This window comes from Aspergillus ambiguus (assembly GCF_047715705.1).
Source record: "Aspergillus ambiguus strain CBS 117.58 unplaced genomic scaffold BDV59scaffold_1, whole genome shotgun sequence".
NCBI classification, from domain to species: domain Eukaryota; kingdom Fungi; phylum Ascomycota; class Eurotiomycetes; order Eurotiales; family Aspergillaceae; genus Aspergillus; species Aspergillus ambiguus.
This window is the reverse complement of record NW_027395514.1, coordinates 131636-145134: the sequence shown is the minus strand read 5'-3', so window position 1 is coordinate 145134 and position 13499 is coordinate 131636. Positions and strand designations below refer to the sequence as shown.

Here is a 13499-nt window from a genome sequence, read left to right as displayed (position 1 = left end):
GCGATATCTTTGCGGACTTTCAAACAAATGCGATAACTGATGGACACTGTTTTGGGGGCCGCAGTGTCCATAGTTATGTGATTGGTAGTATATGCAGGTTTATAGCAAATAGTCGACGGAATTTGGATGTGTTCGTGGTAGATCTGTTCGTGGTGACGATGATGGTTGCACACATTATGTGGGATTTCTGAGGGAACTATAAACGTGAACGGTATCCGATGCTGGACTCCAATCCCCAGTGTTGCCGAACATCTTGACTGCAATGAGTCCAGATTCTGTACCATGCGGAGGTACGTGTGGGTAGCTAAAGCCTCGGAAAGCGCTGTATTATTCTGGTTTCGGTCAATACACATTTCGGTTTTTCCTGTAGAAAAGAGATTGTTAGGGATGCCTCGACACTATTAGGAGCGAGATACCTTCAAATGAAAGAGTCAATTGCATTGGATGTGTATTTGATCGAGGGGTGAAGAGCACATATCCTTGGATTATGTCGCCCGTGGTGTAATAGTGAGCTTCGTTTTCGATATGGAACTGCACGTTGGAAAGTGGCCGCCGGGTTGGTAATGCAGGTTTCATTTTGCTTTCCTTTAATTGCTTATTTTCAATGCCAGAGGAATTCATAGAGCAAAAGTGTTCTTATAGCCATCGTGTCTTGGATGTGTTCGGCAATTCGTTGTTTTGCCGAACGTGCGTTTCCCGACACCATATAATAGACAAGTCTCCTTGTTATGACAACACTAATGGGAATTTCCCCTTTGTAATTTTCAAGCGAATTTGACGCTGCACTGCTACTATATCATGACTGACAATATTATCATCGGTGAATTGCTATAATCCCGACGGATGGATTAATCATCCGGAAAATTTGGTTATCGCCACTCGGTCAACAGCGAAGATGCCGAACATCTAGACCATTGCTGCTAGGCCATAGCAGGTATCCGGCTTGCATCGTCCATTTGCACACTAATATCATTGCCTACCTGGAATTTCTCACGTATCACAAATGCCCGTGTCTAGGAATTACCCTAGCCGTAACAAGAAAAAGCCTGTCGCGTATGTTATCGCACCTCTTTAATCGCAGTTGTCTCGGGCTAATGTCTCTTCCCCAGCTGCTATCGATGTCACAGCCACAAGGTCAAGTGTTCAGGAGAGAAGCCCTGCGCCAGATGCCGTCAAGCTGGATGTGGCGATGAATGTCAATACGCCCTACGGGATCGAAAGCTGAAGGTGAACGAGAGGTATTTCTTATGCCCTTTGTTGAGTGGGAATGGCCCGGTCTCACTTTACCTAGCTATCTTGATCAGCTTATTCGCGAGAACGCTCGGCTCAAGGAACACTTGCGAAATGCAACTCCACATCATACTCCGGCGGGCGTTCCAGAGTCTGCGGACACTCAAGAATCATGTTCGCCTCTCCAAAATCCCCTGTTAGGGGACCGGGCTTGGTTTTACCCGTATGATCCTTCTGCTCCACCGATCTTCATGGGAGAGTTGGCTTGTACAGCATTCGCAACAAGACTGCGACAGTTCCTCACTAGTAACCCAAACACGGCCCATATCCCGCGAACCCAATATACGCCCGAGACTTTACTAGTTGATGATCAAACGAGCTGGCCCGGAGCTGCACAAGCTCGCCTACTTATCCGCGTTGCATTTCACCAACTCAGTAGAGTATATCACTTGTTGCTACGCAAGTCTACACTTGACCAGCTAGATGCTGTATATCGCACACCGTGTCTCCGTGATGATCCTGCTTTGACGTGCAAGTTCTTCGCACTCTTCGCACTTGGAGAGGCCTATTCTTGTCGTTCGGACCAGTCAAGACCGGGCCGAATACCAGGCACAAGGTATTATGTACGAGCCATGAATCTTACGACCATAATGCCGGAAAGGCCTTCAATGATCCATGTGGAAGCTCTTCTGCTACTTGTAAGTGTTATAACCAGACATTCCTCCGCCGGTTTCTCACTATGGGTGCTCTACAGTCTCTCTTTTCCTATTTTTTGAATAGAAGGCACTCGGCCTATACTCTGATTGGGAATACCATGCGCTTAGGGTTGATCTTAGGATTAAACCATAACATTCCTGCTCGGCAGTGTACTGATCCCATAGAACGAGAACATCGCGTTCGTCTCTGGTGGGCTATCTACATCTTGGACCGCATGTATACCTCAAAGATCGGTTTTCCATTACAAATCCGCGACGATGATATACATGTCGACATGCCGAGTGACCTTTCTTGTCCTGGTGCTGAGGATCAATTTTCTGATACAGCATACCTCCTTTCTAGCGTTCGCTTATCTCGTATCACTGGGCAGATAATCGAGAAGATATACAGTCGGCAGCGTCATAGAGATACCTTTCTACAACGGCAACAGCAATTACTTCTCTCGTTACAGAGTTGGTTACATTCACTTCCTGCTCATATAAAGTTGCTTCGGAACGAGACCCCAGAGAAACATGTTGTTTCACTGCATCTACAGTTTAATCAGGTCTGTTTTGCCTTTATGTCCGAAAATGCCATTATGTGCCATTATGCTGACATTGCTAAGTGCGTTATCCTGACAACAAGGCCGGTCCTTTTACATGCTCTCTTTCAGCTGCGTGGACCCAACAAGGGCCATGAAGAGCTCCCTCAACCAGTTATCACACTGAGTGAAGCATGCATCCACGCTTCGCGGCATTCACATGCGTTGATTGTCGATGAATGGGTCAATGGCTCAGTGCCAATGTATGGCTATTTCTACGCACAATATCTCTTCTCGTCAGCGGTAATCTTGGTTATCTCCGGCATTTTGCCCTCCATCGGCCTATATACAGATATGGAGTCTCTCGAGACAACCATCGCAATTCTTCAAAGAATGAGCGAACACGGCAACCTTGCAGCTATGGAGTTCTACGAGAACCTCAAACGATTGAAGCAGTGCCTTCCAGAGGAGTCATTAGCTTTCGATGCTGATCAGAACAGGGTGGCTTCATCTCAAACCAAACCACACGCTCCTTCCATCTCTACCAATCAGCCAACACTTGAAAATCACAACGGGAACAACTCCCATACCGTTGGCTTTACGACTGAAATGGCATTTCTGGAACCGACAATGCAGGACTTCCTCACAGGGTCTGACGACATGGGCTTGGTAGATCCTGGCATATTTTCAATGGAGGACCCTTCGGAGATAGATGTGTGGCCATCTACACTTTGGACTCTTTGATGATGATAAGCATACTCCTTTTATTCTTGCTTAAGATGGGTGTGCTTGGTGAATTTAATCTATAATTATCGTCCGTTGATAAATGATACCGAGTAAATTCATCTATAGTGCAATAACAATTAGAGACTTGCATGGGTTTACGGCATGCGTTCCTACCTCTTTCACAGATGCTTCCTACCCAGGATCTATGGAAAGTCTTACTATGCTCCTACAGAGGCGTCCTCATCCATTCCTCGTCTTTCCGCATCCCAAATAGCATCAATCTTGTCCATTTTTTTCAATACGATAAAACAAAGTTGAGCTCTTATTACTCTCACAATTATGTCTTCGCCTGAGCATCCAGACCGTCCAAGTCCAGTCTCTCCAAAACCAGCCTCTCCGGGTCCAGCCCCAACGGTCTACCTTGTCCGGGACGGCAGAGTATACCGTATCACTTCCTGACGACTATATCAAACACTAACTAGTTAATTTCTGCTTAGGGTGCTGGAGAGGGAGATTATCCTGTGGATTTAGCCCGGATAGGCAACATCCGAACGTCGCTTTCGCATATCTTCACAGAACCGACCACTTTGATGATCATTACCACTGGCCACTCCAACGCCATCAATACTGCCTTGAGAATTTTCCGCGATTTTGATGAGGAGCACCCAAATTTTACTATACTACCGACCGGGGTTGGAGACTGGTCATTGCGACGTATACAGGATGTCGAGGGTCCCTGCACGGTGAGTGGATCCCTGATAGGCCTGTTTGGCGTCAGCTAATGCAAATTCGTAGCAATTCGACGAATTCACCTATCTCAGGCGTATTAGACGTTGGCTCAGGCAACAACGTGCCGATGTAATTGTCATATTCAGTCATGCCGGCTTTTTAGAACGGTTGGCGCCCGATAACACAAGTATGGATTCTCTCCTTAGACTAATATCAAGACTGATTAATCGAGATTAGGCTTTCGATGGGAGCCATATGATCATAGGCTGTATAGTTTGGTAGAGGGCCCAACTGGTGAAGTTTCACTCATCGAGGTCGCCTATTCGGTTAGACTGCGCATGCGTCAGCAGCTCACAGTGATTCCATGAAGTTTGAGGTCGGGGTGCTTTCATGACCAATGTATCTTTTGAGCTTTGTAGAAGTTCTCTTGCCACCGTGGTTAATAGGGGTATTCATCCATTAGAATTTTTACTTGCGTTTACAACGGCAGCTCTTTGTGGTTGTAGTACATATGTATAGACTATGCCGTTTTGGAGATCTATGGCAGATCACGTGTTGACGCGTCGCGTCCCGTGACCGGCATCTGCCCAGCCCCCTTCTTGACGCTCGCCTGTTTACTTTGAGCTCTCCGACATCACCGACCGCTCTTCCAGTCGACCTCGACCACGTCTCACGTTTCCCTTGCTTTGCTTGCTCAGTCAATTAGACACTTGTTCCGCGGAGCTTGGCTCATCCCTTATATCCTTGAAGATCGGACTGGCCGGGTCTACGCGCAGTTCACTGTCAGCTCTGCCTGAACTCTCTAGTTGCAATTGCAGCCATTGTACAAAGACCGCCCCCTTTCTAGTTTCCCGATTCTCCTCCTTTGCCTCCGTGCCTCCTCTGGAACTCCTATAGTTTCATGGTGGCCTAAGCTTCCATCGAACTATAGCTTTAGAGCGTGTGGGGGAATAGGGAATCTATACCCTAATAGCCCAATGGTCGGTCATGCGCCATTATGGCGAGAGTTTTGCGGTTTTAGCATGGCGGGAATATCGATTAGTTCAGTTGATCCGTCTAGGATCAAACGGGCGAAAGCTTTCCGATGTCCAGAGACTTATGGTCAACAAAAGACGGTTTACCATGCGTTCAAGCCTCTGAAAAGAGCACGCGTCGGTTCACCAATGCTGGGCGTTACGTGCTGATCAAAAGGGATGGTCTGTTTATGCCTGAATGCCAGGGAGACCCGTGAGCGAGATCAGGTGAAACATGTCGGACTCCTCCATGATGAGATTGTCTTTGGGCTTCTTGACGGTAGTATTCAACGGAATGTCCTCGGGATGTCTGCACTGTTAGCGGGGTTATTGCGCATCACCTGATAATTCTTTGAACACAGCATGGTCTACGCGCGATCATGAAGCCGGCATATCGATAGGGTCCACTCGTCGGAATCAGATCAATCTATCGGAAGCTATCCAGGTGCTTCTGAGACGATTAATCTGTAGCGAGGCTCTTCGATATGAGGGCTGAATGACTCCTGGCTGGGTATTCATTCCTGCCAATCCTGGCCCTGCTGTCGCGTTCCGGTTATTATCATCGTGCTCTGTGCAATGACCCTGCTTGTGAACGCAGTCAGCACCATTCTATTCCGATTGCCACTGTCTGTGTGCCCGTACATGTTTCCTACCTCGAGTATCCTGGGTACTCGTACCTCCTCTCCACTCCGGGCCCCTCGTTATTCGCTCCAAGCGGAGGCTAGCAGACCCGCAAGCCGCGGCACCAGCCATAGACTTGTGCTTTTTTTAGAGATCCCGATCGACCGCGTTAACCGTCTCTTCGCAATGAAAGATTGTGAATAGATCGACGGACGCCGACAACTACAATGATTTCCTCATCATTGTCCTCCCTTTGGGAGAAGGAAGCGGTTTTTATGGATGTTACTTGTCCGTTTCTCGAATGCCCTCCAACTCACCATGTGGAGAGGAAACAAAAACTTGTCCCTGGGGGCACTGTACCACACACGAGAGTTACTTCATGGGCATTGCATTTGTGAACTGTCAGGGAACTTCAAGGTCAGTTTTTCGGATAGGTTAGGAGGAGATTCAACGCTTGGTTCAGGCTGTCTGGCTGAGATAGTCGAAACGATCGGAAACTGCCACCTTCCACATTGGGAGGCATCGACTGGTCCAGCGTGTCGCGTTTGGGGCTATTCCAATTTTCCTGATCGGTCAATCTCTATCCTGTGGCTATTTGCAACACACGCTTTCGTCCGGCACGCGCATATTCTCGTGTGGTCAACAGTTCGCGTTTCGGACGCCATACACAAGTCGTTCTTCCCTCCGTTACAACATCCAGTTTCTGTCCACGCTACTGATTGATGACATTGCTGCTGTGAGTGGGTTCTAGAGTATGTCCGATGGGGGTATCTTGTGGGACTCTCGAACGGGAGTATCAAAGCTCAGGCTTGTCTGCGTTACCTCGTCATTGGCAAACTTCTTCCCAGATTCCGACAAGCAATATGCATCGTTCAGGGATCGTTTGGATAAGTAGCGAAGAGAACGTACTTAGGCTGAAGTGCACTACGCTATTGCATGATCTCAGGAGCTAGCGACCGCGACGGAGCATTTCTGCTAGTCTCGTGCTTGGAGACTGACCGGTTCGGGATTGGTATATGCCTCAAGACTGCCGTTTCCTCTCGGGGAAACGGCCCCCCTTTTTTTCTCATAAGTGCTCCTATCCTATTGCAAAAGAAAAGAGCTAACTACTGTTATAGATGATGTTGAATCGGTCTACGGGGTGCGCTATAGTGTGTGGGGTGGGGAAGCGATGACACTGTCTGGGTCTCATGTATATCAATTTTCCATCTATTGAGTGAACCTACGAAGTTATGCTTAAGTCGATGTGCATCGTTGTAGATGATGTTGGTTATGCGGAGAATAGCTGACTAATGGATGCCCCTCCATATGCAGAAAAAAATTATTGCCCCGCCACGCGATAGTGGAAGGTAAAGGAACTTTCCCGCCGTTGCTGGCTAAGTTTTCCTGATACATAAGCACCACAACTCTCCTCTTTTTATTCTTGTTTCCTTCATTTTAGAAATTTACTAGATTATTCAACAGATCGCACAACATGTCGACAGAGAACAAGCCCGTTGAAGAGTCGCAATTCCAAAAACCAGGCGACCTGGTTGAGCGGGATGAGGACACCGGCGTGATGCAGGTGGAGAGTCTGTGCATGAACTGCCATGAGAATGTAAGTTCACCATTCCTCGAGGGTATCAAGATGATCCTAACAAATGCGAAAAGGGCACCACCCGACTCCTCCTGCTGCGCGTCCCATTCTTCCGCGACATTATTCTCGAATCCTTCGAATGCGAACACTGCCACATGAAGGACAACTCGGTCAAATCAGCCGGTCAGATCCAGGAGAAAGGCGCCAAGTATACCCTTGATGTGGAGAATGAGACCGATATGCAGCGCCAGGTGATTCGCAGCGACACCTCGACCTTCAAGGTGGAATCTCTGGGTATTGAGATGCCCAAGGGCGACAGCCAGCTCACCACGGTGGAGGGCGTTATCCAGCGGATCCACGAGTCGCTTTCGAGCGAACAGCCCCTGCGCAAGGTGCAGGCCCCGGAGCTGTACGACGCCCTCGAACCCATCATCGAAAAGCTGAAGAAGATGCTCGACAGGGAAGGCTACCCCTTCACCGTTTCTCTTGACGACCCCACCGGGAACTCCTGGATCGCACCCACCACCGAGGACTCGTCCAGCAGGTACAGGCGCCAGGACTACCCCCGCACCCACGAGCAGAACGAAGAGCTCGGCATTGCCGCCGACCCCAACGCCCAGAAGCAGGAAATCGATCTGGACGATGTTGATATTGTCGATGGCCAGGTGTACAGTCTCCCCTCCGAGTGTCCGGCCTGCGTGAAGCCTTGCTTCGTCAACATGAAGAAGGTCAACATCCCGTACTTCAAGGAGGTCATCATCTGGAGCACGGCTTGCGAGCACTGCGGATACCGGACCAGCGATGTCAAGACCGGCGGTGAGGTGCCCGAGAAGGGCAAGCGGATCACCCTCAAGGTGGAGAATGAGGTCGACCTGTCGCGGGATATCCTCAAGTCCGACACCTGCGCGCTTCACAGCGACGAGCTGGAGGTCACCGTGCAGCCGGGGACCCTGGGTGGACGCTTCACCACCGTCGAGGGTCTGTTGACGGAAATCCGTGACCAGCTGCACGGCCAGATCTTCGATATTGACGACACTACCGGCAGCGGCGGTGACAGCATGACGACTTCGGACAAGGAGAAGTGGGATCGTTTCTTCAGCCGTCTGGACTCGGCCATCAGTGGCGACTTGAAGTTCGTCATCACCCTGGAGGACCCCATGGCCAACAGCTACGTTCAGGACCTGTGTGCTCCTGCTGCCGACCCTCAGATCACGATCGAGGAGTATACCCGCACGGACGAGGAGGAAGAAGAGTTGGGGCTGAAGGACATGAAGGTTGAGGGATATGAGGAAGACGCGGAGAAGAAAGAAGACGCCGAGCAGCAGTCATGATTGATATACCCATTAATGTCCTGTGGTTTTGATGATGTGCATGATATTTCCATTTTTGAACATTTTCCCAGTTTCTGTGCATACATATTTATATTGGGTCCAGTTTGGGGATGTCTTTACTTATGCGGGTGGTATAGAAAAGTTTCAGGGACGAATGATTATGACGCCTTCATTGCAAGATTCGTTCGAAAGTAAGAATCTCGGCGCGTAGTACTAAGCAGCGAGCTAATAGGTGCCCTCCACATCTTCGCGTATCGGAGCCTTGAAAAGGCATCGTTCATGTCCCGACGCGGTCCTTGGCTGCATCTTTCGAGATCCTTCGAGATCATGCACTGTGGCTTGGTAGTTTCTCGCAGACAGGCTATTCTCGGGAACGATTCGTGTGGGATTTCCGCTTCTGATCAAGCAACCGAGCCTTCTCTGACTCTGGTCCAGATTCAGACGGGGCTTCTGGTCACCCCAAGATTCAGGCGCATTGGAAGCACAGACAACCAACGTGCAACTTCGCAAGATTGTCCTTCCTCAATGCGCGATGGGATTGGCGTGTATCGTCACAGAGTTAATGCGCAGCGGTTCATACTCGGACTCCTCGCCTTCTTTGGGTTGAATGACCCTCCCTTTCTTGTCAACCTTGGCATTGGCCTTTTCCAGCTTCGTCAGCACATCGCCGCCCTCGTCCTGTGCGGTCAAGTTCAGCACTTTTCCAAACACTGTGCTATTCCCGTCCAGATGAGGGGCCGCCGCAAACGTGATAAAGAACTGACTCCCGTTGATCGTGGGGCCCGTGGCGCCCTGCGAGCCCGGCGCGGTGGGGTCCTTGACCGGCCGCGCCGCCATGGAGAGCATGCCGCGCGTGTTATGTCGGAGGGCGGGCAGGTGGATCTCCTGGTTCAGAGCGGCTGGATGGTTGATCGAGGTGCCGCCTTTGGGGACGTCGTCGAAGGGGAGCATGGGTTTCGTATCCGGGGCCGGGGACGCAGCTGGACCCTGGGAGATGTCGCCGCCTTGGATCATGAAGCCGGGCATTAACCGATGGAAAGGGGTGTTGTTGTATGCGCCGCATGCGCAGAGGGCGAGGAAGTTCTGTGGTACCCGGTTAGGCCGGCGTTGAAGACCAGAGTAAATGCGTAGGTCGGTTACATACCTCGACAGTCCTCGGCACTGCTTCGCAAAACAATTCGACCTTGAGGTCGCCCTGCGTGGTGTGTAGCTGGAGATTGAGGGTCAGTGATGTCTTCACATTTTGAACAGGGGAAAGCTGGCGCGGACTCACAGTAACTGACATGGTGTCTCGAGATGTATGCGATCGCAGAGGAACCAAAGCCGCCGCTTAATCGAGAAGCTCCGACTTTGACGGGAAGGTCATGTGACTGTTCCGATATGGCGCATGCATCCCCTTTAGGCCTAGCGTGGAGCGTTGAGTAGATCAACTATTCCATAGTGGTTCGCGTTTCCCTCATCAATCCACCGCAATCGTCCTCCCTTGCAACACGATGAACAACAGACCCGTGGAACAGGCGCTGGCCACGCTACTGCCCACGCATGCCAATGACTTGCCGCAAGAGCTCGTCAGTCTTTCGCTGTCTCTTGTGGCGCAATCGCGGAGTTTTTCGACGAGTCTGAAGCCGGAAGAAGAGATCGCGCGGCCGTATGCCTGCGCTGAAATCGCATGCAAAAGGTTGGCAAACCCACCCCGTCTGTGTTTTGACAACACATACTTACAGAGACGTCCTTCAGACTCACTCGGGCATTGAAGCTCCCTCCTCTGATGGGCCATCCGCCATGCCCTCCTCGTGTCTACAAAAAGCTATATTCGTACCTTGATCGGTCCCTTTCGACGAGCATTGCGAGCCCCAGGCGCTCAGGGAGCCTCTCGACCCCGGGGACGCCCTCGCGGACCGCACCGACCACGCCAACAAAAGACCCAAGAAATGCGCGGACCCCTTCCAAGATGACGGCGGCAGCGGCCACGCCGCGCGGCTTACAGAACACGCCTACCAAATCGACCCCGTTAAAGACGACGTCGACAACCCACGCCAGCCAGTCTCGGTCCCAGACGCCTCAGCGACCAGCTTTCACCCAGCCCAATGGCCTCTCAGTTTCCACGATCATCCCCGACGCCCCTGCGTGGGTGATGACCTCCATCCGGAACGTATGCAAGACACTCTCGACGCCAGCACCGCGCATGAACGAATGGTCCAGACCGCCGATATCCCGGACCCTACCGCCGCATATCTTCGCCGGCGTGTCGTCCGTCCTCTATTTCATCTCGGAGGCGGCCGCCAAGGGGGATGAGGATCTCGACGGGGAGCTTCTGGAATGGCTCGAGCCGGTGACGATGACGAAGGACAAGGAAAACGACGAAGGGTTCAAGGAGATAGTCAACGCATTGGTTGTGGCGGTGTACTTCCTCGTTCTGGCCCGGCGCCGCAACCCCACCTCGGACGCGGACGGCGAGGGGGCAAAATTGGATAAGAAGACGTTCTCGGAAATGCGGCAGACGGCACTCGTCAGTGCTGGCCTCCCCGCTACCGAACGACGACATCGCGAGGACGTCGACCAGTGGATCGCTCTGATTATGATGCAGGGGTGGGCGGATGGGAAGGAATGGTTCGAGAATATCCCGTTGGCTGGCGAGCTGGACGGTGATGATGCGTATCTTTCGGACGATGCGGTGGACGAGGATGGGGCTGAGGGGGGCCGCAGCAAGCGACAGAAGACGGGCTCGTTGTTCGCGCGGTCGTCGAGGAAGGGCCTGCTTCCGGGTTTGGGGACGATGATGCAGCCTCGTGTTGACTGGTTGAGCGACGAGCGCCGCGAAGATTACATCTTGTGGGAGAAGGATATAAGGGCGCGCATGGCCCAGGTGGAGGCTGCTTAATGTGCTTGTTGGACAGCATATGATACCCTAAAGTGAGCGAATGTCCGCATTGTGGAATGAAAGGTCTATTGTCATTGGGTTCAGTCGGCGACTAAGTCTAATCATCTCATTCATGTATAGAGCCGTAAACGAAAGTGATGTGTAGAAAGACGGTCCCGTCGAGGGACCATTGCTGCCAGCGCAAAGAAAGCAACACGGTAATGGTCTATACCGGATCCAAAAAGCAAAGAAGGATCATTATGAAAACAGGGGGTATACAACCAGTCAACAACAAAACATCGCCACGTCTAAACAAGATGCCGCCTAATACCAGATACTGCGGGTTCGGTGGTGGGGTATCGACTCTTCGTGCTTTTGCTCCAATTCTTTCATCGTATCATATAAAAAGAAATCTATCAGGATGGCGTTCACGCCCTGAGAGGCGGGCTCGTTGACGCTCTTTTGCTTCCAGTGTTTCTGCGTCGTGCACTTCTTATGCGCGTCGAGATGCGCGGCGTCTAAATATCCGTTGGTTTGGGGGTCGTCGGAAGATTGGTGTTGCGGAGTGGGCCGGAACATGGTCTTGGATTCGGGGTACTGGCGCTCGATTTCCTTGCGGATCAGCTCGATGCACCAGATGCTGGTGGCGCGGATTTCGATCTCCCAGGTGGAGCCGCTGGGGATGGGCTTGAGACTGCGGATATGGCTGTCCAGCGGCGGGGAGTACTTGAGACAGCCCAGCTGATGGAGGACCTGCGGGATGCGATAGTCTGGGCGAGGGTTAGACGCTAATGTGCAAAGGATGCAGGGCTAAACTGGATCGGGAACAGCGACGACCACACGTACCTGCGAACATGGTGATCTTGTCGATATCGCGGAATTCGCCATAGTTCTGGCCGTTGAAGCACGCCCAGAGGTCAGCGATGAGGATCTGGGCGCGCTTGTAGAAGCGGACTCTGCGGCCCTCGAAGCTAGTCTCGTCGCGGAAACAAGAGAAGTTTTCGGTCAGAAGGTTGACGAGGGCGGCGGCGGAGTAATTGGCGTCATAGATGCAGTTTAAGAAGCTGCCGTCAAAGTCCTGTCGAAGTCAGGTTAGATCCCTAGATGACAAAAGAAGAAGGAATGTGGCGCACCTTGCATAGAACGCGGCCGGCTTCACGCAGACACTGCAATCGCTCCTCGAGGAGAGGGATCTCCTCTTCGGTGGCGGATCGAAATACGTGCCTGAGCAGAGACTCGGTGCATTCGTCCTCCTTCGTCCAGAACTCGGGGGTGGTGATGGGGATGCCTTTGGGGGTTCAGTAACAGGTGGGTTGGCAGGATTGAATGCGATAGCATACCGTCGTCGAGGGCTCTCTGCAAGGCGGCGACCAGACTCCAGTAGCCAGTCCAGGACTTCCCGCGGTAGTCGATGGCGAAGCGCTTGTCGTCAGGCAGGTCGGACCAGAAGCTGAAATTGAGCAGATCCATGGTGAAGATGAAGTCGACGGTGGACTCGTCCTTGGTCTGCGGGTGCAGCTCATGCTGGGACCACGACTGGGTGGAATATTCCCTCTTCTGCATGCAGCGCCATATCTTCCCGGCGGCTTCCTTGACATGGGCGGGACTCAGGGCGACATCGATGGCGTTATCGAAGACGTACTGGGCATTCTCCAGGACCTTGGTCTCTGCAGTGTGCGGGTTTGCGGCTCCACCACCCAAACCGAGCGATTTGCGCAGCAGAGCGAGCAATTCGGGGTCCGCTTCGTCGTCAGACATGGCCGGGAGTCAATTGGGGGGGGAAGTGGGGGAAGAAAGGGAGTCAGAGATATGCAGGAGAAGCCGAAGAAATGATTCTTAAGAAATTGGCGAAAAGGAGAGAGAATTAGCGGCAGAAGGTTCTCCACGACAGGCACCAAAGAGAACCGTTTGTAGTTGACCCAGAGAACTGGTGAGGATCGGGTGGAACTAGTCTCGGGGTTTCTGGGTCATCTCTGGCAGGAGAAGTTGGGGTGTACTTGGTAGGGGTGTAGAGTAGAGGTAGAGGCAGAGGAAGAGAGGAAGATGAAGAAGAAGAAGAATTCAGTGATTTATTTATTGTTCATCGTGTTTGGTTTGATTTTGTGAGGATTTTGTGATAGCGTTAGATAAGCAAGGGATGGTAAGGTAATACAATACCCCTTATCGGAGTGTCAAA

General features: G+C 51.6%; 5 protein-coding genes across 5 annotated transcripts; 3 read left to right on the top strand and 2 right to left on the bottom strand.

Moving 5' to 3' along the window:
* Positions 1-1003: 1003 nt before the first annotated feature.
* BDV59DRAFT_206741 (Zn(II)2Cys6 transcription factor) lies at positions 1004-3211 on the top strand (the record flags this gene model as incomplete). The annotated part of the gene is made up of 5 exons (XM_073694848.1): positions 1004-1053; positions 1110-1238; positions 1292-1928; positions 1985-2491; positions 2552-3211. The coding sequence occupies 5 exons, from the start codon at positions 1004-1006 to the stop codon at positions 3209-3211; spliced, it is 1983 nt and encodes a 660-aa protein (XP_073552887.1).
* Positions 3212-6910: 3699 nt separating this feature from the next.
* Positions 6911-8655, top strand: zpr1 (zinc finger-containing protein ZPR1). Its single transcript, XM_073696565.1, has 2 exons — positions 6911-7153; positions 7207-8655. Exons 1-2 carry the CDS (start codon positions 7031-7033, stop codon positions 8461-8463), a joined length of 1380 nt encoding a protein of 459 aa, XP_073552886.1. The 5' UTR covers positions 6911-7030; the 3' UTR covers positions 8464-8655.
* On the bottom strand, positions 8603-9778 carry cyp5 (putative peptidyl-prolyl cis-trans isomerase). Its single transcript, XM_073696560.1, has 3 exons — positions 9737-9778; positions 9608-9673; positions 8603-9546 (listed from the first exon to the last, which is right to left on the bottom strand). Exons 1-3 carry the CDS (start codon positions 9746-9748, stop codon positions 8986-8988), a joined length of 639 nt encoding a protein of 212 aa, XP_073552885.1. The 5' UTR covers positions 9749-9778; the 3' UTR covers positions 8603-8985.
* Positions 9779-9933: 155 nt separating this feature from the next.
* BDV59DRAFT_166249 (uncharacterized protein) lies at positions 9934-11408 on the top strand. The gene is made up of 2 exons (XM_073687671.1): positions 9934-10141; positions 10201-11408. Exons 1-2 carry the CDS (start codon positions 9957-9959, stop codon positions 11342-11344), a joined length of 1329 nt encoding a protein of 442 aa, XP_073552884.1. The 5' UTR covers positions 9934-9956; the 3' UTR covers positions 11345-11408.
* On the bottom strand, positions 11401-13459 carry BDV59DRAFT_166248 (queuosine 5'-phosphate N-glycosylase/hydrolase). The gene is made up of 4 exons (XM_073687670.1): positions 12664-13459; positions 12457-12611; positions 12170-12401; positions 11401-12093 (listed from the first exon to the last, which is right to left on the bottom strand). The coding sequence occupies exons 1-4, from the start codon at positions 13079-13081 to the stop codon at positions 11648-11650; spliced, it is 1251 nt and encodes a 416-aa protein (XP_073552883.1). The 5' UTR covers positions 13082-13459; the 3' UTR covers positions 11401-11647.
* Positions 13460-13499: the final 40 nt, after the last annotated feature.